At 40.0% G+C, this 24,388-nt stretch overlaps 1 protein-coding gene across 1 annotated transcript in view; it reads left to right on the top strand.

The window, feature by feature from the left end:
- Positions 1 to 24,388, top strand: part of LOC118656596 (ATP-binding cassette sub-family A member 3-like) — a 231,346-nt gene that overhangs the window by 5,113 nt on the left and 201,845 nt on the right. Inside the window, exons 3-4 of the mRNA XM_036310024.1 lie at positions 8,340 to 8,456; positions 8,759 to 8,876. Coding sequence (XP_036165917.1) covers positions 8,340 to 8,456; positions 8,759 to 8,876 — 235 coding nt within the window. The remainder of the gene's footprint in view (positions 1 to 8,339; positions 8,457 to 8,758; positions 8,877 to 24,388) is intronic.

The raw sequence follows: 24,388 nt of genomic DNA, 5'->3' as shown, positions 1-24,388 counted from the left end.
CCATATGTTGTCAAAAAACAACTCTCAAACTTAAAAGCAATGAAATAATACAAGTACTTTTTAAAAATAATAGTAGATGGAAAATTAAGACTCAGTAACAATATGTTATCTAGCAAAACTCCAGTATTTGTGTAATTAAACAACAAACATAATTAATCAATAGCTCAAAGACTATATTACAAAGGAATTAGAAAATATTTCAAACTGAATAATAGTGAAAATACAACTAAAAATTGCTGATATACAGCTAAATCTGAGCTGTAAGGGAAATTTATAGCTTTCAATGACTATTATTAAAAATGAAGATAGGCAATCAGTGATCTAAACATCTTGTTTAAGAACCTATAGCAAGCCGCTTAAAAGAAAGGAAAGGAAAGGGAAGGAAAGGGAAGGGAAGGGAAGGGAAGGGAAGGGAAGGGAAGGGAAGGGAAGGGAAGGGAAGGGAAGGGAAGGGAAGGGAAGGGAAGGGAAGGGAAGGGAAGGGAAGGGAAGGGAAGGGAGAAGAGAAGAAAGGAAGAGGAAGAAGGAAGGAAGGAAGGAAGGAGGAAGGAAGGAAGGAAGGAAGGAAGGAGGAGGAAGGAAGGAAGAGGAAGGAAGGAAGGAAGAAGGAAGGAAGGAAGGAAGGAAGGAAGAAAGGAAGAAAGAAAGAAAGAAAGAAAGAAAGAAAGAAAGAAAGAAAGAAAGAAAAGAGAGAAAAGAGAGAGAAAGAAAGAAAGTTTGTTTTTATTGAGGTATAATTGACATATAACATTAAATTAGTTTTAGGAGTAGAAAAATGATTCTGTATTGTATACATTGTGAAAATGATCACCACCATAGTCTAGTTCACATTCATCACCAGACATAGTTACAAAATTTTTTTGTCATGTCATGAGGATTTTTAGGATCTACTCTCTAGAAGCTTTTAAAGATATAATACAGCCTGACCAATGTGGCTCCCTAGTTGAGCATCGACCCATGAACCAAAACGATAGTTGTGGACTTAATCCCCAGTAGGGGGCGTGTAAGAGGCAGTCGATCCATGAAGTTTCTTACCCACGTTTCTATCTCTATTCCTCTCCCTAAAAAAATCAATAAAGACACATACAAAAACAAATACAGATAATACAGTATTAACCATAGCACTATGCTGTGCGTTACATTCCCATGACTTATTTATCTTATAATTGGAAATTGTGCCTTTTGATCCTCTTCACTCATTTTGCCCACCCCTCTCTCTCACTTTTGGCAGCCACCAGTATGCTTTCTATCTATGAGCTTGTTTTGGTTGTTTCTCTTTTTTTTAGATTCCATATGGATTTATCTTTTTTTAATATATTTTTTATTGATTAAGATATTACATATGTGTCCTTATCCTCACGTTATCCCCTACCCCTCCCCCCCCACTCATGCCCTCACCCTCCCATTGTCCATGTCCATTGGTTAGGCCTATATGCTTGCATATAAATCCTTTGGTTGATCTCTCCCCCTTACCCCCACCCTCCCCTACCTTCCCTCCAAGGCCGGACAGTCCAATCAGTGCCTCTCCGTCTTTGGATCAGTCCTTGTTCATCAGTTTATGTTGATCATTATATTCCACAAATGAGTGAGATCATGTGGTATTTATCCTTCTTTGACTGGCTTATTTCACTTAGCATAATGCTCACCAGTTGCATCCATGCTGTGGCAAATGGTAAGAGTTCCTTCTTTTTTACAGCAGCATATTCCATTGTGTAGATGTACCACAGTTTTCTAATCCACTCATCTGCTGATGGACACTTAGGGTGTTTCCCAAATCTTAACTATGGTAAATTGTGCTGCTATGAACATAGGGATACATATATCCTTTCTGATTGGTGTTTTTGGTTTCTTGGGATATATTCCTACAAGTGGGATCACTGGGTCAAATGGGAGTTCCATTTTTAACTTTTTGAGGAAACTCCATACTGTCTTCCATAGTGGCTGCACCAGTCTGCATTCCCACCAGCAGTGCACAAGTGTTCCTTTTTCTCCACATCCTCTCCAGCACTTGTCGTTTGTTGATTTGTTGATGATAGCCATTCTGACAGGTGTGAGATGGTACCTCATTGTTGTTTTGATTTGCATCTCTCGGATGATTAGGGACTTTGAGCATGTTTTCATATGTCTCTTAGCTTTCTGAATGTCCTCTTTTGAAAAGTGTCTATTTAGGTCCTTTACCCATTTTTTGATTGGATTGCTTACCTTCCTTTTGTTAAGTTGTATGAGTTCCCTATAAATGCTGGAGATTAAACCCTTATCGGTGATAACATTGGCAAATATGTTCTCCCATGCAGTGGGCTTTCTTGTTGTTTTGTTGATGGTTTCTTTTGCTGTGCAGAAGCTTTTCATTTTGATATAGTCCCATTTGTTTATTTTTTCTTTAGTTTCCAATGCCCTAGGAGCTGTATCAGTGAAGAAATTGCGTCGGCATATGTCTGAGATTTTGTTGCCTTTGGATTCCTCTAGTATTTTTATGGTTTCCTGCCTTACATTTAAGTCCTTTATACATTTTGAGTTTATTTTTGTGTATGGTGTAAGTTCGTGGTCTAGTTTCATTATTTTGCATGTATCTGTCCAATTTTCCCAACACCATTTATTAAAGAGACTGTCTTGATTCCATTGTATGTTCTTGCCTCCTTTGTCAAATATTAATTGAGCATATTGGTTCGGGCCAATTTTGGGGTTCTCTGTTCTATTCCATTGATCTATATGTGTGTTCTTGTGCCAGTACCAGGCAGTTTTGAGGACAGTGGTTCTGTAATACAGCTTGATATCTGGTATTGAGATCCCTCCTACTTCATTCTTCTTTCTCAGGATCGCTGCAGCTATTCAGGGTCTTTTTTTATTCCAGATGAATTTTTGGAGAGTTCGTTCTAGGTCTGTGAAATATGCCATTGGTATTTTAATGGGGAGTGTGTTGAATTTATAGATTGCTTTGGGTAGTATGGACATTTTAATGATGTTGATTCTGCCAATCCATGAACATGATATGTTCTTCCATCTGTTTATGTCTTCTTCTATCTCTTTTTTCAACGTCCTGTAGTTTTCAGCATATAGGTCTTTTACCTCTTTAGTTTATTCCTAGAAATCTTAATATTTTTTGTGCAATGGGAAACGGGATTTTTTTTTTAATCTCTCTTTCTGTATGTTCATTGTTGGTGTATAAAAAGGCCATTGATTTCTTGGCATTAATTTTGTATCCTGCTACATTGCCGAATTCATTTATTAATCCTAGTAATTTTTTGATGGAGTCTTTAGGGTTTTCTATGTACAGTATCATGTCATCTGCGAATAGGGATAATTTTACTTCTTCTTTACAAATTTGGATACCTTTTATTTCTTCTTCTTATCTGATTGCATTGGCTAGTACTTCCAATACTATGTTGAATAGGAGTGGTGAGAGTGGGCATCCCTGTCTTGTTCCTGTTCTTAGGAGAAATGGTGTTAGTTTTTGCCAATTGAGTATGATGTTGGCTATAGGTTTTTCATACAAGGCTCATATTATGTTGAGGTATCATCCTTCTATTCCCACTTTGCTGAGCGTTTTTATCAGAAAAGGTTGTTGGACTTCGTCAAATGCCTTTTCTGCCTCAATTGATATGATTATGTGATTTTTGTTTCTGAATTTGTTTATATGGTGTATCACGTTTATTGATTTGCAGATATTGTACTAGCCTTGCATCCCTGGAATAAATCACACTTGGTCATGGTGTATGACCTTTCTAATGTAATGCTGGATCCGGTTTGCTAGAATTTTGTTGAGGATTTTAGCATCTATGTTCATCAGGGATATTGGCCTGTAATTCTCTTTCTTTGTGGTGTCTTTATCTGGTTTTGGGATTAGGGTAATCCTGGCTTCATAGAAAGAGCTTGGAAGTGTGCTTTCCTCTTGAATTTCTTGGAATAGTCTGAGAAGGATTGGTTTTAGTTCTTCTTTGAATGTTCGGTAAAACTCCTCTGTGAAGCCATCTGGTCCAGGGCTTTTGTTTGCTGGAAGTAGTTTGATTACTGTTTCAATTTCATCAGTAGTTATTGGCCTATTCAGGTTTTTTGATTCTTCCTGGTTGAGTTTTGGAAGTTTGTATTTTTCTAGGAATGTGTCCATTTCATGGAGGTTGTCCATTTTGTTGGAGTAGAGGTGTTCATAGTATTTTTTTTTACAATCCTTTGTATATCAGTGGGATCAGTTGTTACTTCACCTCTTTCATTTCTGATTTTATTTGGGTTCTCTCTCTTTGTTTCTTGGTGAGTCTGGCTAGAGGTTCATCAATATTGTTTATCCTTTCAAAGAACCAGCTCTTGATTTCATTGATCTTTTTTATTGTTTTTGTGGTCTCTATGTCATTTATTTCTGCTCTGATCTTTATTGTCTCCTTCCTTCTGGCTACTGTGGGATTTTCTTGTTGCTCTCTTTCTAATTCTTTAAGTTGCAGAGTCAGGTAATTTATTACCATTTTTTTCTTGTTTTTTGAGGTAGGCTTGTAGAGCTATGAACTTCCCTCTCAAGACTGCTTTCATTATGTCCCATAGATTTTGGATTGTTGTGTTTTCATTTTCCTTTGTTTCCAGGATGCTTTTTATTTCTTCTTTGATCTCTTTGGTAACCCAATCATTGTTTAATAGCATGCTATTTAGCCTCCAAGTGTTTTTTTCCCATTGTTTTTATTGTAGTTGATTTCTAGTTTTATGCCATTGTGATCTGAGAAGATGCTGGATATGATTTCTATCCTCTTGAATTTGAAGAGACTTTGCCTATGTCCCAATATGTGGTCTATCTTTGAAAATGTCCCATGTGCACTGGAGAAGAATGTATATTCTGTTGCTTTGGGGTGAAATATTCTGAAGATGTCAATTAAGTCCATCTTATCTAGTGAGTCATTTAGGATTGCTGTTTCCTTACTGATTTTTTTGTTTAGAGGATTTATCTAGTGATGTCAGTGGGGTATTAAGGTCCCCTACTATGACTGTGTTGCTATCAATCTCTCCCTTGATATCTTCTAGAAGTTGTTTTATGTATTTGGGTGCTCCTGTATTGGGTGCATATATATTTACCAGAGTTATATCTTCTTGTTGGATTGTTCCCTTTAGTATTATGTAGTGACCTTCCTTATCTCTTGTATTGGCCTTTACTTTGAGGTCTATTTTGTCATATATAAGTATCGCAACCCCAGCTTTTTTCTCATTTCCATTTGCCTGAAAATTTTTTTTCCATCCCTTCACTATCAGTCTGTGTGAATCCTTTGTTGTCAGGTGGGTTTCTTGTAGACAGCAGATATATAGGTCGTGCTTTTTTATCCATTCAGCTACCCTATGTCTTTTGATTGGGGCATTTACTCCATTTACGTTTAATGTTGTTATTGATAAGTACTTGTTTGTCATCATTTTTATTCTTAATGTTTGTGTTTCTTCTTGCCTTTCTGTTTCTTCTTTTTACAGCAGTCCCTTTAGCATTTCTTGCTTTGATGGCTTGGTGGTAATAAGCTCTCTTAGTCTTTTTTTGTCTGTGAAGCTCCTGATTCCACCTTCAATTTTGAATGATAGCCTTGCTGGGTATAGTATTCTGGGATTCATTCCCTTGGTTTGCATCACTTTGTATATTTCATTCCATTCCCTTCTAGCCTGGTGTGTTTCTGTTGAGAAATCCATTGATATTCTAATGGGAGATCCCTTGTATGTAACTTTCTGTCTCTCTCTGGCAGCTTTTAAGATTCGTACCTTGTTGTCGATGTTTGCCAATTTAATTATGATGTGTCTTGGTGTTGGTTTTTTTGGGTTCATCTTGTTTGGGACTCTCTGTGCTTCTTGGATGTGCATGGTTCTTTTCTTGCAATATCAGGGAAGTTTTCTGTCATTATTTCTCCAAACAGGTTTTGTATTCCTTTCTTCTCTTCCTCTCCTTCTGGTACCCCTATTATGCGGATGTTGTTTCGTTTTGTGTTGTCCCAAAGCTCCCTTAGGCTCTCCTCTTGCTTTTTAATTTTTCTTTCCAGTTGCTGCTGTGTTTGTGTGTTTTTCCCTACCTTGTCTTCTAGCTCGCTGACACAGTCCTCAGCCTCTTCTAGTCTACTGTTCAAGCCTTCCATTGTGTTCTTTATTGCAGCTATGTTGTTCTTCATTTCCTCTTGGTTCCTTTTCATATTGGTGACGTTCTCATTCAGCTCCTTATAATTCTCATTGAGTTGTGTGTATTTGTCATTGAGTTGTGTGTATTTGTCATCCAGCTGTTTGAGCATTCTTATGACCATTACTCTGAATTCTATCTCTGAGAAGTTACTTGCCTTGGTTTCATTTAACTCCCTCTCTGGTGATTTCTCTTTTTCTTTCCTTTGGGGGTTGCTTTTTTGTCTCCCCATGTTTTGCTCTAATGTTTTAATTGTTTCTGTGTCCTAGATCTGACTGTTTTTGCTGCCCTGGTTCTTTTGAGGAGGGTGCTGCTTGTGTGATTTCTCGGATCTCCTGAGTTTGGTAGTCTAGCGTAGCTCCCTACTTAAGCTGTTGGGGTTTTCTTGATGTAGGCCTGTGAGCTGGAAAGGTGCAACTGTGTTGTTCAGATGTCAGCAGCTGGGGAGGGATATGTTCCAATTTTTGCTGCCTTGCATCCTTGGCTAAAATCGCCCGTGCCCAGCAGGGGCTCTCGGAGGTACCCAGGAGCTGTCTGTCAGAGTGGTAGGGCTCAGGAGGCCTGCACACTGGAAAGGCACAACTGTGGTGTCCAGGGTTCTGTAGCTGTAGAGTGGGAAGACTCAGTTTTTGCTGCTGGGCCTGTGGTTGGAAACCCACACTCCCAGTGGTAGCTCACAGGGGCACCCGCAGTGTGCTTGCCAGCATGGCACCTTGGCGCACTCTGAAGGGCCCTTTGAAGCCAAGCAATTAAGGCATCTGTGGGCAGGTATCCAGGATGAGGGTATTCAGAATTTCTATTGTTGGGATAGCGCACCCTTGTTAGAATAAGAACACGCCTGTGGCCCGGTGGGCTCAGGAGGCCTGAGCGCTGAAAAAGCACGACTGTAGTGTCCAGAGTTCTGCAGCTGTGGAGTGGGAAGACTCAGGTTTTGCTGCTGTGCCTGTGGATGGATACACACGCTCCCAGTGGCAGCTCACAGGGGTCCCCGTGGTGCATTTGCGGCATGGATCTCCGAATTACGCTGACGGGCCCTGGGGCTGAAGTTGTGCGACATTGTCTATTGGCAGTTATTCAGGAGAGTGAATTCAGAATCTTCACTGTGGGGCAGTGCACCCCGTCTGCACAGTATCGCACTCAGTGGGAGCCTGCATTGGCCTCCAAGGGCTGCCTGTGGGGTGGTGGGCTCCAGAGGTTTGCGAGCTGGAAATGCGCGAATGTGGCACCCGGAGGTCTGCCGTCTGCCGCTGGGGAGGGGGAGGTCGCACGCACCACTGTGGATGTGATGCTTCCCGGAAGTAGAGATCCCAGGGTCTGGGAGTGTGCGGGTGGGGCAGCTGGACCTTGGCTGGCGTGGCTGCTGGGTCAGCGTCCAAGGCCTGTCTGGGTGGTGGTGTTGATGAGTTCCCAGACGGCCGCTCTCCCCTTCAAGATGGTGTGGGCTTCATGCCCGAGTCCCGCAGTCCTGGGAGTGCCTGCAGTGCAGCAATCTCTCTGTCCAGGATAGTCTCTCCGTGTCCACCGGCCCCTGGCACTCCTGTTGGATCTAACTGTCCCTCACTCACTCACACACACACACCACACACATACACACACTCTCCCTTCACCCTCTCACTCACTCACATCCTCTCCCTCACCTCGTCCTGCCAGCCGCCATCTTCCGGATTTATCTTTCTTTGTCTGACTTATTTCACTTAGCACAATGTCTTCAAAGTCCATCAAAATTGAGTTTTGCAGATTCCCTATATTGCCTCCACACATGCATATTATCCACATCCCCCACCAGGGTGGTCTATTTGTTATAATTGATGAACCTGCATTGACACATCAAAATAATTTATAGCCCGAGTTTAAATGAGCCTTCACTCATGGTGGTGTATATTCCTTTAATACCTACTGGAAGAGGATGTAATTAATAGGAAGGAAATATGAATCTAAGTGGTGTATAGTTTCATTTAAGTGTTTTTTATGTCTTAACAATATCTGATTCTGGAGAAATCATGTCAGAGTTTATAAGCATCACAACATTGCCATTCACCGGCTGAATAACTCTAATCAAGTCACTTGACATTCTGAGCTTTGATTTCCATCTCCATGAACTAGGCATGATGTGACATAACCCATTTTGGTTTAGTGAAAAGTCAATTGGATCATGTTGTGAATGCATTTTGTACCAGGACAAATTTTATACATTTGGTTTGTGTTAACTCTTCCACAGGAGTACCAGCTCATGATCGGACTCAGCAATTGGATGCTCTGGGCTGCCTACTTCTTCACGTTTCTCACGTTGTATTTGGTTATCATCTTTTTTACATGCCTACTTTTCTTTGTCAAGGCAAGTGTCTGTTTGCTGCAGCTCAACTTTAAGAGGGAAACAGAGACCCAGTGCAGGCGGGCCGCTAGCATTCGGGTTGGCAGGGAGTGAGCGTGTGCCTGCTTCATCCCTGACAGAGTAGCCTTTAAACCTCCATGTGTGGAGCTTCTGTAGACAGTGACTGTTTACTCTCCATCTCCCTGAGCATTACCATCAGTTTCACCAGGACTATTAAGATACTTACAGATATTTCGTCTCTCCATTTTTGTTTTGCTGTGACCACTGAGCGTGTGACTAACCTGGCTTCCTGGTTGTTTTGCTAGATGAAACCTTTGCCGATCATCCAGTACAGTGACCCGTCTCTTGTTTTTGTCTTTTTGCTGTGTTTTGCCATTGCCACAATATTCTTCAGCTTTATGGTCAGCACATTTTTCAGTAAAGGTGAGTCTAAACCTCCTCCTGGGAAAGCTTCTCAGTGATTAAATGAGGATCATATTTGGAAGCTCCTTCTGAACTTTAGTTGTAACCTCATCGATTGCCTCTGTTTACTGAAAAAACAAGTATATGAACTTGAAATGATTTGAAAAGGAATGAAGAGAGCATTAAAGTTAATGTAGTGCAGCATTTGTATGCTAAAGGATAAACATCAAGGTAAGACCGTATCTGTGTGTCTCTCTAACCTTTAGCTGCTAACTCTGCATGGCGTCTGTTTATCCATCTTTCAGGAAGGGCTGAGACTGAGCTGGCTTCCGCGTACTCTGCCACAGAGACTCACGTCTGCCCGTATCTGGTGAAGAAACTGTGGTCTATGGAGGAAGAAAACAACAAAATTGCTTCACTGAAAGGAAGGGTCCTTGCACTTACTAATAGATTCTTATTGTATGCCATGTATTTGAAATGCAGTGTCTGCCCCCATGGATCTGACACTGAATATCAATCACACACAAAAAAGGGTTAAAATACTCCAACTCCAGGTTGAAGCTGTGGGAAACCTAAGAATGCCTGCTGTAGAGGTGGTTTTCAAACACCATTGAAGGATTGGGAGGCTGGAATGGAAGGCAAGTCAAACGAGCAAGTGTTCATTCATTCATTCATCCCTTCCTTTATGCTGGCATGTTATCTACTATACAAAGGCAAATAAAAATTGTTTCCTTGCATTCTAAAAAATATTTTTATTGAAATCAGAGAGGAAGGGAGAGGGAGAGAGAAATAGAAACATCAATGATGAGAATCATGGATCAGCTGCCTCCTGCATGCTCCCTACTGGGGATCGATCCCACAACCCAGGCATGTGCCCTGACCGGGAATCGAACTGTGACCTCCTGGTTCATAGGTCAATGTTCAGCCACTGAGCCACGCCAGCCAGGCTATTTCCTTGCCCTTTTGAGGGCTCACATGTCAATAGTAGACATGACTGAATAGCTCTATTTCATTCTAATTTTTTTCAGTACATTATCATGAGTATTATTAATTGATTGGTCCTCACAAGGCACAGGATTATACATAAAACCTACAAGCAGCCCTCCCCGCCAAAAAAAGGAACACCCAAACCAGGTGGTAAAGAAGTAATATGTCAAAGTGGGGCAGAGTCTATTATACCAAAGAGTAAAGTAAGGGGAGAACAAATACTAATGTTTCTATTTGGACAACCTAGATATTCTGAACATTTTGTGTGTCTGCTGTCACATATGAGTAAGCACTTCACTATGGTACATAGTTAAGAATGGGGTTGCCCCGACCCGCGGGACAACAACGGGGGAACGAAGAGACACCCTAGGAGAATGAGACAAACAAGGGACATGAAAGAATGGAGGCAAGACAGTGCTCTGATCAAGCCTCAAATTTTATTCTCACAGCGGCAGGATATATACTGTTTTAGGGACGGGGGGTGGGTAAAGGGGTCTATGGGCAGTAACCTATTACTAGAGATTTATTAGGCTCCTGATGGCTGTGCTTATCAGCGGAGATGTGTGATTTAGCAGGCTCCGGGATGGCTGTGTGTTTATCAGTGGAGATGTGTGATTTAGCGGCTGTGTGAGGGTAGTTTATCTTTAACTGCTGGCCAATTTGCAAGACACAGGTGGTTTCTGGTAATTAGGAGTTTCAGGAGGAACCAGAAACTTATAGTTCTTAAGATGGCTTTGTCTAAGCCAATATCTCTAATGGCTCCCAACAATTCCTCCCTTTTTCTTTATTAAGGGTGGGCTTTAACCGACTGGGGGAGTAGGGACCTGGTTCCTCCCGTGGGATGGTGGGATCCCACCGTCAGTGGCTCTTGGTATCTTTTGGGGAGGAGAGGCAGAGCCGATAGTTATGTATGGATACCAACCTCTATGCAAACCAGGTGTGCTCACAGGGAAATCCCGAGGCGGTCGAAAATTTTTGTGACCTTCCCTTGCAGTGCTTTGCCGTGCACCCAGGTCGGTGCCCGTGCCTTTCTCCTTCTATGGGGAGTAGGCAAGCATCCCTCTGGCGTCATGCTGTCCCCGCAGGGAGGGAGTTTTAGCAGTCATTATAATCACATTCACGGTCTAACATGGCTAGACGATGGTAGTGTACCTGAATGGGTTTGGCCAGGATGCTATCAACCTGCTGTTTTACAAAGTCTGTTAATTTTCTAAAAGCCCAGGGGCCGAAAGCTAGGATTAGGAGAAGGCTTATAAGGGGGCCGAGAACAGGGAGCAGGTAGGGCAGGAGTCCGTTCAATCCGCTCCAAAGGGGGTTCTCGAATAATTCTCTCCGTCTTTTCACTAGATCTTCTTGTAACTTCTTTATCTTGTCTCGGACGATCCCGGATTTGTTGGCATAGAAGCAGCAGCGTTCCTGTAGGGCTAAGCATATTCCTCCCTGTTCTGCTGTGAGCAAATCTAACCCTCTTCTATTTTGTAGTACTACTTCAGCTAATGAATCTATCTGATCTTGGAGATCATTGATAGTGCCTGAGAGAGCTTGGACATCATCAATTAGCTGGTTAGATAATTTATTATAGGTGTGTAATGCTGTCCCTAATCCGGCGGAACTGGTAGCTACAGCTCCTTTTGGCAAAAAAAAAAAAAAAAAGTCAAGAGAGGTCAATACAGAATGCTTAAGTGCCTTCCCCAGGAGGGAATAAATCCCTTCATGTAAAATATTCAAATTCATTTGTAAATTTTTTTGGGATAAATGCACAATATACTGTTGTAAAGCATCAAAAATTATTAATGAAACTTGTAGAATAATACCATGTAAGAATATTCTTTGTTCTAGGTCATGACAATTCATTTTTAAATTGGCTATCTCGAGGTTTGGAATGAGGGACCTAGTTTGCAAAAAAAAGCAATTTACAGAAACAGAGACAGCATGCCATCCAAACTACAGTTTTGGGTAAACACATTATCTGGAGTCCTTGGGTAACCTAGGTTAAACTTAGGCATGTTATCTAAATTACAGTTTTGGGTCTCCAGAACACTGAGTTGACATATTAACTGGAGCCTTCTGAGTTTGGGATAGCTGTGCTATCCTTCCCAGGTAAAGGAAAAATGTGCCTTCTAAGACCAGTACGAAACTTACAGTTTTTACCTGAATTAATTGTTACCATACTTCACTTTACCGTGCCCCAGGTGGTCTCTGGGCTGTTGGTTGTCTGGTTGGTCTTCCTCCTGCTGGATTACACTTGGAGAACTTTACCTTAAAAGAGAAAAATCTTTCTTTTTTTACACCAAGTAACTTATAGGGTTACTTCTTGGATGTTGACTGATAGTGCCGCAAGGCCATGTATTCCAAGTCAAAGTCATTAAACATTTATGGTGACTGTACTTATTTTCAGATTTGGTATTTTAACAGCAAATCATTAGATTATCCTGTAAATATTAGTGGAAGATATTTCAAAACATTAAAATTTCTCCTTTTTATTAAATTTAAAATAATGTTTTTAAACAGCGTTCCCTTTCGGCTTATTTGCATATACAGAGGGATCATGGGAAGCCTTCAGTAACTTTTTAGAAGATTTTTATTTTACTAGGATTCAATTGCTTACAAAGATTAGTAAATTTAAGTAAGTATTTTTTAAAAAGCAAAGCAAGTAAATTTAGTATTTAGTAAACTTCTGATTCACAAGGGGCAAACGCTGCACCACTTCCAGCCTAATTTAAAATGCAGTAGTGAGGAGCTTTTAAATAAAAGACATTGCTAGTTTAAATAAAGACTTTGCTACTAATAAATCAATTCTTTCTTTTATTTGGCAGAAATTCCTTATGCAACCAAGCATATTATATTTTGAAATATTGCACTCGGGAAAAACTTCCAAATACATATCTAATTAAAACATTATCAACACTTTTTAAACAGTTCTCAACATAATAGGATCTAGTCTTGACCATGGAATCAATTACTCTTAATTTGTTTATGATATATGCATAACTGTGGTTCTACTGAGAATTTAAGATATCTTTTTAAAAATGTATCTACAAGCCTTTTAAGAAATATGAGCTCTATTGTTGGCCCTTATAAAGCCAACTGCTTAAAACATTGGTCTATCATACCACTGAAATTATATTAAGACCGTAATTGCTAATTTATTAAGTATTAAAAATATCTTCTAAAAAAAGAGACTTTAAAAACTTTCAGAGCTTTGAATCTTAGATAGCAAATTAAATACTTAGCATTTTTTAAATCAATACTTTTACATTTAAGGATACATTTCAAATAAAATATAAGGCATTTTCAATTAATAGATTAACTTCTATCATCTAGACTTTATACTAGGCATACTCAGATCAATATTTCAGTATTATAAATCTCAATACTTTTAGATGATTTGAACTTAAAAGTTTTAAGTTTCCAGCTAATAAGCAAAACCATAGCTATTCACATGTAAACTTGACTATCAACTTCCTGGTGGTACTTTGCCTCAGGGCGGGAAATTTCAAAAGAGCTATTTTAAATCGCCTTGGGAAACCTGTCTGCATTTCTTTCTCAGGTTCATCTTTGCCATTTTTAAGACCAAAATAGTCTCGGGTTTTTATTCTGTACTCAGCAAAAGGTCAAGTTCAGCTCAAAACTATGCGCACTCGTTTTTAAACTGGCCTTTTCCCTTTACATGTGCACAGAAATCCCGGATGCATTTTTAAATTTGTAAAAGCTTTTCAGTTACAAGAAGGACTTTAATTTTAGAATACTTGGGGAGGGGGCATCCACACTGGATCGCCACGTGTTCCCTCTTCCCTTCCCCCACATCCTGCTTTTGGGGGAAGTTGCAGCAAATGACTCAGATGGCGTATTTTTCCCAAAGTCATGCTTAATAGAAGATATTTTAAATTTTTTCCTATTTCGCTTTCTAAAGTCATGGCTAGCACCCAAAGTTATCTTAGCCAAAGTTTGGTTGTCATAAGATGTCCTCCGGTAATTTTTAAATAAAACATTAAGTAATCTCATTGCAGGAGAGCTTGTAACTCTGCTCTCTCTTGCCACCTTTGAATCTCTCCACACCAGAGGCGGATTCAACAGCGGGGTTTCATTTCTTATTACAGATTTTAGATTCCAAATACAAATTAAGATAAGAAAACACATTAAGATGACCATGCTACTATTTTTTCAGCCTGATTTTAAGGAGTACCTTTTAATATTCCAATTTCTTTATTATTTGGCCTTTTTGCACAGGTGATTCTATTAACGGCAAATTAAACATTTCAGGATTAGGACATGGAGGTGGAGGGAGCCATGAAGGCCATTTCTCCCATTTTTTTTTCTTTCTGCTCCTCTCAAGGAGTGGAGGGTGCAAGGGGGAGGAGATCCATTCTCCTTGACCTCTCCTAAAGCCTCTAGGAAATGAAATGCCGTGTTCCACAAGGGGAAACAATTTTTGGCAAGTTTTGATTAACTTTTTGGCAAACTTTTAAGATCTAATGTACCTTTTTCAAGAACCCAAGGGTTATGTTCTATAATAACATGCAAGAACTATAAAAGATTACCTTCTAAAATTTTAACACTTTAAACATGCAAATCAAAAGTCTATAATAAACCATGAGCAAAGGTCAGTGACGAAAGTGAAAAAATTCCTTAAATCTTTCTTTTTAACCCGAAATCCTCATGCCTTGAGGAACTCCCTGAGTCCCCTGAGAAATCCTTAAATCTTTCTTTTTAACCCGAAAATCTTGCGCCTTGAGGGACTCCCTGAGCCCCCTGAGAAATGCTTAAATCTTTCTTTTTAACTCTTACTCCCCGTGTCCTGAGGGACTCCCTGAGCCCATCTAGAAATACCTCATGAGAGTTCAATGAGTTGCCCATTATTTTGGCTGGGTAGTTCTCAAGATTTCCTCCTCCACGTAAGCCTCTGGGATGTATAAACCCCGTGCCAGGTCAGCTGGGAATTTCTTAAATCTCTGGTGATCCTTATGTAACCGCTCTCCTTTTACCTTATGGCCTCTGCTTGCGTGTCATAGGTCGGGATGTATAAGCCCCATACCAGGATGGCAACCTCTAAGACTTAGCGAGCTCAGAGTTTGCCAGAGAGGGTGACACAGGTCGGGCCAGAGAAGAATTACTCTTCCGAGTGATTCAGAGTTTTCACTGCCGGTTTCGGGTACCCTTCACTCTTCCCCGAACGGCGAGGTGAAGCGCTTATTAGTGGACTGGAGGGAGATCAAGAAAACTAAAAAGGCCAGCCAAAGGGGGTGCCAAAGAGGGTGAAGGCTCTCAAGAGGTATTTTGAAATTCTTGTTTGAAAAGTTTCGTCTGCTTACCTTCACAACGATCTGTCTCACGGGCGGGCGAAACCGTGGCGATCAAGATGCCGAGTCTTCACTCGCGAGTCAATACTGCATGGCGACTCTAAGGGGTGCCTGGCCAGGCGCTTCAAGCAGACGTTCTCGCAGGGGGTCCCCAAGTTGCCACGTTGGGCGCCAGACTGCCCCGACCCGCGGGACAACAACGGGGGAACGAAGAGACACCCTAGGAGAATGAGACAAACAAGGGACACGAAAGAATGGAGGCAAGACAGTGCTCTGATCAAGCCTCAAATTTTATTCTCACAGCGGCAGGATATATACTGTTTTAGGGACGGGGGGTGGGTAAAGGGGTCTATGGGCAGTAACCTATTACTAGAGATTTATTAGGCTCCTGATGGCTGTGCTTATCAGCGGAGATGTGTGATTTAGCAGGCTCTGGATGGCTGTGTGCTTATCAGTGGAGATGTGTGATTTAGCGGCTGTGTGAGGGTAGTTTATCTTTAACTGCTGGCCAATTTGCAAGACACAGGTGGTTTCTGGTAATTAGGAGTTTCAGGAGGAACCAGAAACTTATAGTTCTTAAGATGGCTTTGTCTAAGCCAATATCTCAAATGGCTCCCAACATGGGGTTGCTGGTAACAATGTTTGTGAATGTCCTAACAGACCCGAGGAAGGCGGTGCCTCGCATGGATAGTCCCACTGGAAGGAAACAAACATTCCTATTGCTCCACATACTTGCCAGAGTTTAGTGCTGTCAAACTTGCATTTGTGCTGCCCTGGAAATATGAATGTAACCTTATGGTAATTTTAAAGTTTATTTATTTATATTTTTTTAAAGATATATTTTATTGATTTTTTACAGAGAGGAAGGGAGAGGGATAGAGAGTTAGAAACATTGATGAGAGAGAAACATTGATCAGCTGCCTCCTGCACACCTCCTACTGGGGATGTGCCCTCAACTAAGGTACATGCCCTTGACCAGAATCAAACCTGGGACCCTCTATCCACTGAGCCAAACCGGTTAGGGCTTACGGTTTATTTTTAAAATTTTATTATTACAGTTGATATTCAACATTATTTTATATTACTTTCAGGTGTATAGCATAATGACTAGACAATCATATACTTCACACAGTGTTCCCCTTGATATTTCTAGAAACCACCTGTCACCATACATAGGTCTGACCATATTATTGACTATATCCCCTTGACACCCCATGACTATTTTGTAACTACCAATTTGTACTTTTTTTATATTATTATTATTATTTTTATTTTATTGCTTAATCAATTTGTACTTCTTAACCCTTCATCTTTGTTACCCAAGTCCCCCACCTCCTCTCCTCTCTGGCAACCATCAGTTTGTTTTCTTTATGAGTCTGTTTCTATTTTGTTTTTTGTTTTTGTTTTGTTTTTTTAGATTCAAATGTAAGTGAAATTATATGGCACTTGTCTTTCTTAATCTGGCATATTTCACTTAGCATAATCTCTCCAGATCCATCATGCTGTTGAAATTGGTAAAATATCATTATTTTTAATGGTTGAGTAATATCCCATTATGTATATGTGCCACCACTTTATCCACTCATCTATTGATGAGCACTTGGGGTTGTTTGATATCTTGGCTATTGTACATAACACTGCAATGAAAATAGAGGTGCACATATATTTTCAAACTAGTTTTTTGGGTTTCTTTGGTTATATAGCCAGAAGTGTAATTGCTACATAATAAGGCAGTTCCATTTTTAATTTTTTGAGGAAACGTCATACTGTTTTCCACAGTGGCTGCACCAGTCTTCATTCCCACCAGCAGTGCACGAGGGTTCCCTTTCTTCACATTCTTGCCAGCCTTGTTTGTTGATTCACTGATGATAGCCATTCTGACAGGTGTGAGGGGTTATCTCATTGTGGTTTTAATTTGCATCCCTCTCATGATTAGTGATGTCAAGCATCTTGTCATATGTCTATTGGCCATCTGCATGTCCTTTTTGGAGAAGTGTCTGTTCAGGTTCTTTGCCATTTTTAATCAGATTGTGTGTTTTTGGCGTTGAGTTGTATAAGTTTTTTTTAAAATTTTGGGTATTAACTCCTTACTAAATGTATCATTCATGACTATGTTCTCCTATTCAGTAAGTTGTCTTTTTGTTTTGTTGATGATTTCCTTTGCTGTGCAAAACCTTTTACATTTTATTTTATTTTTTCCATCACCATTTATCCTCTCTATGCCTTCTTCTACCCCACCCCACCCCAATTATCACACTGTTGTCCATGTCCCCAAGTTCTCTCTTTTTTTCTCAAACCCTCTCCCTCTCTCCCCTAGTGCCCTGCCCTCCACCAGGGCTGTCTGCCTGCACTCCATGTATGAGTCTGTCTTTATTTTGCTTGTTTGTTAGATTCCACATATGAGTGAAATCATGTGATACTTGTCTTTCTCTGACTGGCTTATTTCACTTGGCATAATGCTCTCCAGGCCCTTGAAGCATTGTCCTATACACCAAACAACAACACACACTTTTTAGTTTTATATAGTCCAATTTGTTTACTTTTCGTTTGTTTCTATTGCCCAAAGAAATATATCAGAAAAAAATATTGGCATAAGAAATGCCTGAGATTTTATTGCTTATGTTTTCTTCTAACATTTTTATGGTTTCAAGTCTTACATTAAGTCTTTAATTCATTTTGAGTTGATTTTTATGTATGGTGTAAGAAGGTAGTCTAGTTTTATTTTTTGGTCAATTATCGATACAGTTTCTCAACACCATTTATTGAATAGACTGTCTTTACTCCATTGTATATTTTTGCCTCCTTTGTCTAATATTAATTGACCATAAAGGTGTGGGCTTATTTCTTGACTCTCTAGTGTGTTCCATTAGTCTATATGTATGTTTTTATGCCAGTACATGCTGTATACTACCAAGATATAGTAGTACTACTGTATCTTGGTAGTATAGTTTGATATCTGATAGCGTGACCCCTCTAACTTTGTTCTTCTTTTTCAAGATTGCTGTGGCTATTCAGGGTCTTTAGCAGTTCCATATACATTTTTGAAATACTTTTTCTAGTTTTGAGAAATATACCATTGGTATTTTGATAGGAATTGTGTTGAATCTGTAGATTGCTTTGGGTAGTATGGACATTTAAACAATGTTAATATTTCCTATCAATAAGCATGTTATATGGCTCCATTTTTTGTATTTTCTTCAATTTATTTTTTCAATGTTTTATAACTTTCCAAATATAGGACTTTTACCTTCTTGGTTAGAATTATTCCTAGGTATTTTATTTTTCTGATGCAATTATAAATGGTGTTGTTTATCCTTAGGTTCTCTTTCTGGTAGTTCAATATTGGTGTATAGAAATGCAACCAGCCCTAGCTGGTTTGGCTCAGTGGATAGAGTGTCGACCTGTAGACTGAAGGGTCCCGGGTTCAATTCTGGTTAAGGGCACATGCCCAGGTTGTGGGCTCAATCCCCAGTAGGGGGCATGCAGGAGGCAGCCAATCAATGATTCTCTCTCATCATTGATATTTCTATCTCTTCCTCTCCCTTCCTCTCTGAAATCAATCAATCAATCAATCAATAAAAATAAATAAATAACATGCAACCGGCCCTGGCTAGTGTTGCCCAGGGGCTAGAGCATTGGCCTACAACCTCATACTCACTGCCACAGCCTCCTCTGGGGCCTGCAGCTGGCTCTGGAAGGCTGACAGGAGGTGGCCAGGCTCCACAGCTTTGTTTGTCTGGAATGCTGATTGCCTGACAACCGTGTTCACAGCTCTCATTCCCTGACCAGGTTCAGTCACAGCTCATACTGACCCCCCTACAGGAATGCTCACTGCATCTGCTCTGCCTGGTTGAAGAGAGTGCCAGCAGCAATCTGATGCCTCTTGTCGCCAGGCTGAGCTCCTTAGTGAGCCCTGGGGTATGAGATCCAGGCTGCTTCTCTGGGCCATCTCAACTCTTCTACCTTCCCACTTTCCTGGTTTACTATTTGCCCACCTTCATTTTTCAATGCATGGATCTCTTAGATGTATTTGTACATTGAGCAGGGATTTCTTTGTTGAATTATAGCTGTTTAAATTGTGAAAACTTCAAGGAGAGACCAAGGTGTGACCTCTCATGATGCCATTTATTTGACCAGTAACACAGTCTTTTGATAATTATACCTTTGCAGTCATTGTTGAAAATGGGAAGTGTAAGTCCTCCAATTTTATCTGTTTTGGCTGTTCAGAGTCCCAGGCAATTCTAAACAAGTTTTAGGATTGGCTTTTTTATTTCTTCAGAAAAGATCATTGGGATTTTTCGAGAAAATTGCTATGGGAGTATTGCTCTTAATAATTTTAAGCCTTGTAATTCATGAACATGAGATGTTTCATTTATTTAGGTATTCTTTAATTTCATTGAAGAATGTTTTGTAGTTTTTAATGTATACTTCTTTCAACTCCTTGGTTTAGTAATATTCCTAATTATGTTTTTTTCTTTCTGTGTGTTTAAAAGTGGAATTCCTTTTAATTTTAGATTGTTTATTGCTAGTGTATAAAAATTCAACTGATTTTTTTGAATTGATCTTGTACCTTGTAACAATGCTAAATTTATTAGTTATATCTTTTTTGTAGTTTCTTTAGGTTTTTCTACATATAAGATCCTGTCTTCTGCAAATAAAAGTAATAGAAATAAGTTTACTTCTTCTCCAATTTAGATGACTTTTATTTTTTTTCTTGCCTACTTTCTCTGGCTAGAACTGCCAATGCAGTGTTAAATAGAAATGGTGAAAACAAGCGTCCTTGTCTTGTTCCTGGTCTTAGGGGGGCAGTTTCACTCTTTCCCCATTAAGATTGTTAGGTAGTTAGTTAGCAGTGTTGTTCAATTCCTCTGTTTACTTATTGATCTTCTGTCTAGTTCTTTTCTCCATTGTTGAAGGCAGGGTATTGAAGTCTCCAACTATTACTATAGAGTTTTTTTTCCCCTTTAATCTGTCAGTTTTTCTCTCTATATTTTGGGGTTTTGTTATTATATGAATATATATGTATATATACATATACATATATATTTAGTTTTTAAAAATTATATTTTTATTGATTTCAGGGAGGAAAGGAGAGGAAGGGAGAGGGAGAGAGAGACAGAAACATCAATAATGAGAGAGAATCATTGATTGACTCCCTCCTGCATGCCCCCTACTGCAGATAGACCTGGGCATGTGCCCTGACTGGGACCTTTTGTTTCATAGGTTGACCTTCTGTTTCATAGGTTGATGCTCAACCACTTAGCAACTCTAGCTGGGATGAACATATATTTTTAATTGTTATATTTTTGAAGGATTGACACTTTTATCAATAGAAATGTAACTCTTGTAACAATTTTTTTTACTTATTTTCCATATGTCTGATATTAATATTGTTACCCCAGCTATATGGTTATTATTTGTATGGAATGTCTTTTATAATTGTTATGCTTTCAACCAATTCATATCTTTGGATTATTTATTTATTTATTTTTATTGAATTCATTGGGGTGACAGTGGTTAATAAAATTATATGGGTTTCAAGTGTGCAATTCTCTATAATACATCATCTGTACATTGTATTGTGTGTTCATCACCCAAAATCAAGTCTCCTGCCCTTTTACCCTCTTCTACCTGTCTCCACCCTACCCCTACCCTTTTCCTCTGATAATCACCATACTGTTGTCTGTGTCTATGATTTTTTCGGTGGTTTTTTTTTTTTTGCTTAATCCCTTTAACTTTTTCATTCAACCCTCCAACCTCCTTCCCCCTGGCAACATTCAGTCTGTTCTCTGTGTCTAGGAGGGTTTCAATTTTGTTTGTTCATTTTGTTCTTTAGATTTTACTATTGTAGTAAGTTAAATCATATGGTACTTGTATTCCTCTGACTGGCTTGTTTCACTTAGTGAAATACCCTCTGGCACTATCATGCTGTTGCAAAAGTAAGATTTCCTTTGGCTTTATGGCTGAATAGTATTCCATTGTGTAAATGTACCACAGCTTTTTTTTTAAAAAAATGTTTGAGACCAAGCGTCCCTGTCTTACTACGGAAATGAGTCAGACAGAGATTGTAGGAAACACTCTCAGCAGGGGGGAGGGTGTACCACAGCTTTTTAAGTCACTAATCTACTGATGGACATTTGGGCTGCTTCCAAATCTTGGCTATTGTAAATAATGCTGCAGTGAACATAGCAGTGTATATATTCTTTCTTTTGAGCTAGTGTTTTGATTTCCTTGGTTATATTCCCAGAAGTGAATTGCTGGGCAATAAAGCTCTTTCATTTTTTTTAGTTTTTTTAAAGAACCTCCATACTGTTTTCCACAGTGGCTGCACCAGTCTGCATTCCCAGCAACAGTGCATGAGGGTTCCCTTTTCTCCACGTCCTGATCAACACTTGTTTGTTGTTTTATTGATGACTAGAGGCCCAGTGCGTGATTGAAATTGTGTGAGGAGGCGCCCCACCTCCCTCCATGCCAGGAGGCACCCCACGGGGGACTGGGACCTGTGCCTGACTCACAGCGTCCCCTGGCCCCCTGCCTGTGTCCACTCCGGGGCTGCCCAAGCTACCGCGCTGGCTCAGGCAGGCCCCCCATCTTTGTCTCCCTCTCCACTCCAGGCCTTACCTGTGCGCGCAACCTCCTCCTGTCCAGTCGTGAACCCTTTCGGCGTCCTGGCCTAATTTGCATATTACCTCTTTTTATATAGTCACTCTGACAAGTATGAGGTGTTATCTCATTGTGGTTTTAATTTGCATTTCTCTGATGATTAGTGATGTTGAGAATCTTGACGTATGTTTATTGTCATCTGTCTGTCCTCTTTGAAGAAGTGTCTATTCAGGTCCTTTGCCCATTTTTAATTGGATTATTTGTAGTTTTTGGTGTTCAGTTGTATAAGTTTTTAATATAATTTTAGATATTAACTCCTTAGTAGGTGTAATATTACTGAATATGTTCTCCCATTCAGTGGGTTGTTTGTTTTGTTGATGGTTTTCTTTGTAGAAAACCTTTTTAGTTTGACTTAGTTCTATTTATTTATTTTTTTCTTTTGTTTCCATTTACTGAGAACATATATTAGAAAAAAATATTGTTATGAGAAGTGTCCAAAATTTCACTGCTCATGTTTTCTTTTGCAATTTTAATGGTTTCAAGTCTTATATTTAAGTATTAATCCATTTTGAGTGTATTTTTGTACATATCTGTCCAGTTTTCTCAGCACTGTTTATTGAATAGACTGTCTTTACCCCATTGTATATTCTTTCCTTCTTTGTCAGATATTAATTGACCATAATAAAGGTATGGGTTTACTTCTGGACTCTCTAGTCTGTTCCATTAATCTATATGTCTGTTTTTATGTGCGTACCATGCTGTTTTGATTACTATGGCGTTGTATATAGTCTGATATCAGGTAGAGTGATTCTTCTAAATGTCGTTCTTTTGCTGCTGTTAAGATTCTCTTTTTGTTTTTAATCTTTGACATTTTAAAATACTGTGTGTCTTTTTCCTTCACTAAGTTAGTGAAGTTTTCAGTCATTATTTCTTCAAATAAGTTCTCAATCTCTTGCTCTGTCTCTTCTTCTTGTGGTGCCCCTGTAATTTTTGTGTTGTCACCCTTTATGTTGTTTGAAAGGTTCCTTAGACTATCCTCCTGTTTTAAATCCTTTTTTTCTTTTTGTGTTTCTCATTGGGTGTTTTTTGCTACCTTTTCTTCCAAATTGTTGATTCAATCCTCTGTTTCATTCAACCTACTGTTGGTTTCTTCTAGTATACTTTTCATTTCAGATATTCTAGTCTTCATTTCTGACTGGTTCTTTTCCATGGTTTCTATGTCCTTTCTTGTGCTGTAGAAGATCTCACTAAGTTCTTTGAAGTTCTCTCTAAGTTTCTTGAGCTTCCTTATAATCATTTTCTTGAACTCTCTATCATAAATTGCGTGCCACCATTTCATTTAGTTTTTTTCTGGTTATTTCTTTTGTTCTTTCCTTTGGGAATGTTTCTTTGTCTCCCCATTTTTGCTGCCTCTTGTGTTTGTATCTATGTATTAGGTAAGAATTCTATGTCTCCCAGTCTTGATAGGATTGCCTTGTGTAGTAGGTGTCCTGTGAGACCCAGTCTCCTTCACCACCTGAACTGGATGTTCAAGGAATGTCCTTTGTGTGGGTTTTGTGAGCCTTCCTGCTGTAATTGACTCTTGATTGCTCTTGGCCCCTTTGTGTAGTGTCAACTCTCAGGTTCTTCAGGAGTTGTCAGGGTGAGACTAGCAGAGTTTATCAGGTCCAAACAGCCCAAGATTTGGCCTTATGAAGGGAAGTCTCTGCACCAGCCAGGTGTGTGAAGGAAAATTGGCCCTTGTCCCTAGAGCCATACAATTCAATAAATCCCAGATTCTTCTGGAAGCCTATGCTCAGCAGAGTGGGGACCCTGGGATTCATGAGGGTGGGGCTAGTGGACCTCCCCTTAGGAGGATGTTCTAGTCAGGCTTGGGGGAAAGGACAAGGAGTAGCTCCTCCCACAAAGCAACACAGTCTGTCTTGGATTTGACCCAGACTTCATGGGCAGCCAGTGCTTAGCAGGTCATGGCCACCAGGATTTGAGAGATCAGTCTGGAGGGTGGGTCTCGTGGATATCCTTGGAAGGGGAGCCCCAGTCAGGTTAACAAGAAAGTTGGGGAGGTGGATATCTATTGTCTTAAAACCATACAACTCAGTCACTGTGTCCGCCTGTATCTCTATTCTCTGGCCCAGGCAGCTGTCTCCTCAGCAGGGTAGTGAGCTCCACAGGGTGGGGGGACAAGAAGTCTAGAGGATGGGGTTATTGCATTCCCCCAGGCTGATGCTGTAAGCAGGGGACTGCTCCACCCAAGAACTATGGCTTCTGAGCATGGGAGAGGGACTCAGCACAGGGATCCTGACAGCTGTCTCTTCAGCTTACTTCCCAGAGTCACAAACTCCAGTCTCTCCTCACACGACTCTAGTCCACTTCACCCTCTCTTCACCAGAGCCCAAGTTAAGGGGATGCAAATGAGATTGTGTGCATTTACCCTTTAAGAGGATGCCAAGGTTTGTCCATATATGTGTGTGCCTCTTCCTGGTGCTCTGTGGTGGGGAGCCCAGTGTGGGGCTGAGACCCTTTGCTCTTCAGGGGGAACATTTGCAGCTGAAATATCCCCTGGGAATCTCAGCTGCCCTCCCACCCACCATGGGAGTCTGGCCAGTTCTTTTCTCATCTCTACCTTTTCTACCAATCTCAATG

Source organism: Myotis myotis, unplaced genomic scaffold, assembly GCF_014108235.1.
Source record: "Myotis myotis isolate mMyoMyo1 unplaced genomic scaffold, mMyoMyo1.p scaffold_m19_p_5, whole genome shotgun sequence".
In the NCBI taxonomy this organism is placed as follows: domain Eukaryota; kingdom Metazoa; phylum Chordata; class Mammalia; order Chiroptera; family Vespertilionidae; genus Myotis; species Myotis myotis.
Note: the sequence above shows the minus strand (reverse complement) of the source record. Positions and strands in the feature narration are given on the sequence as shown.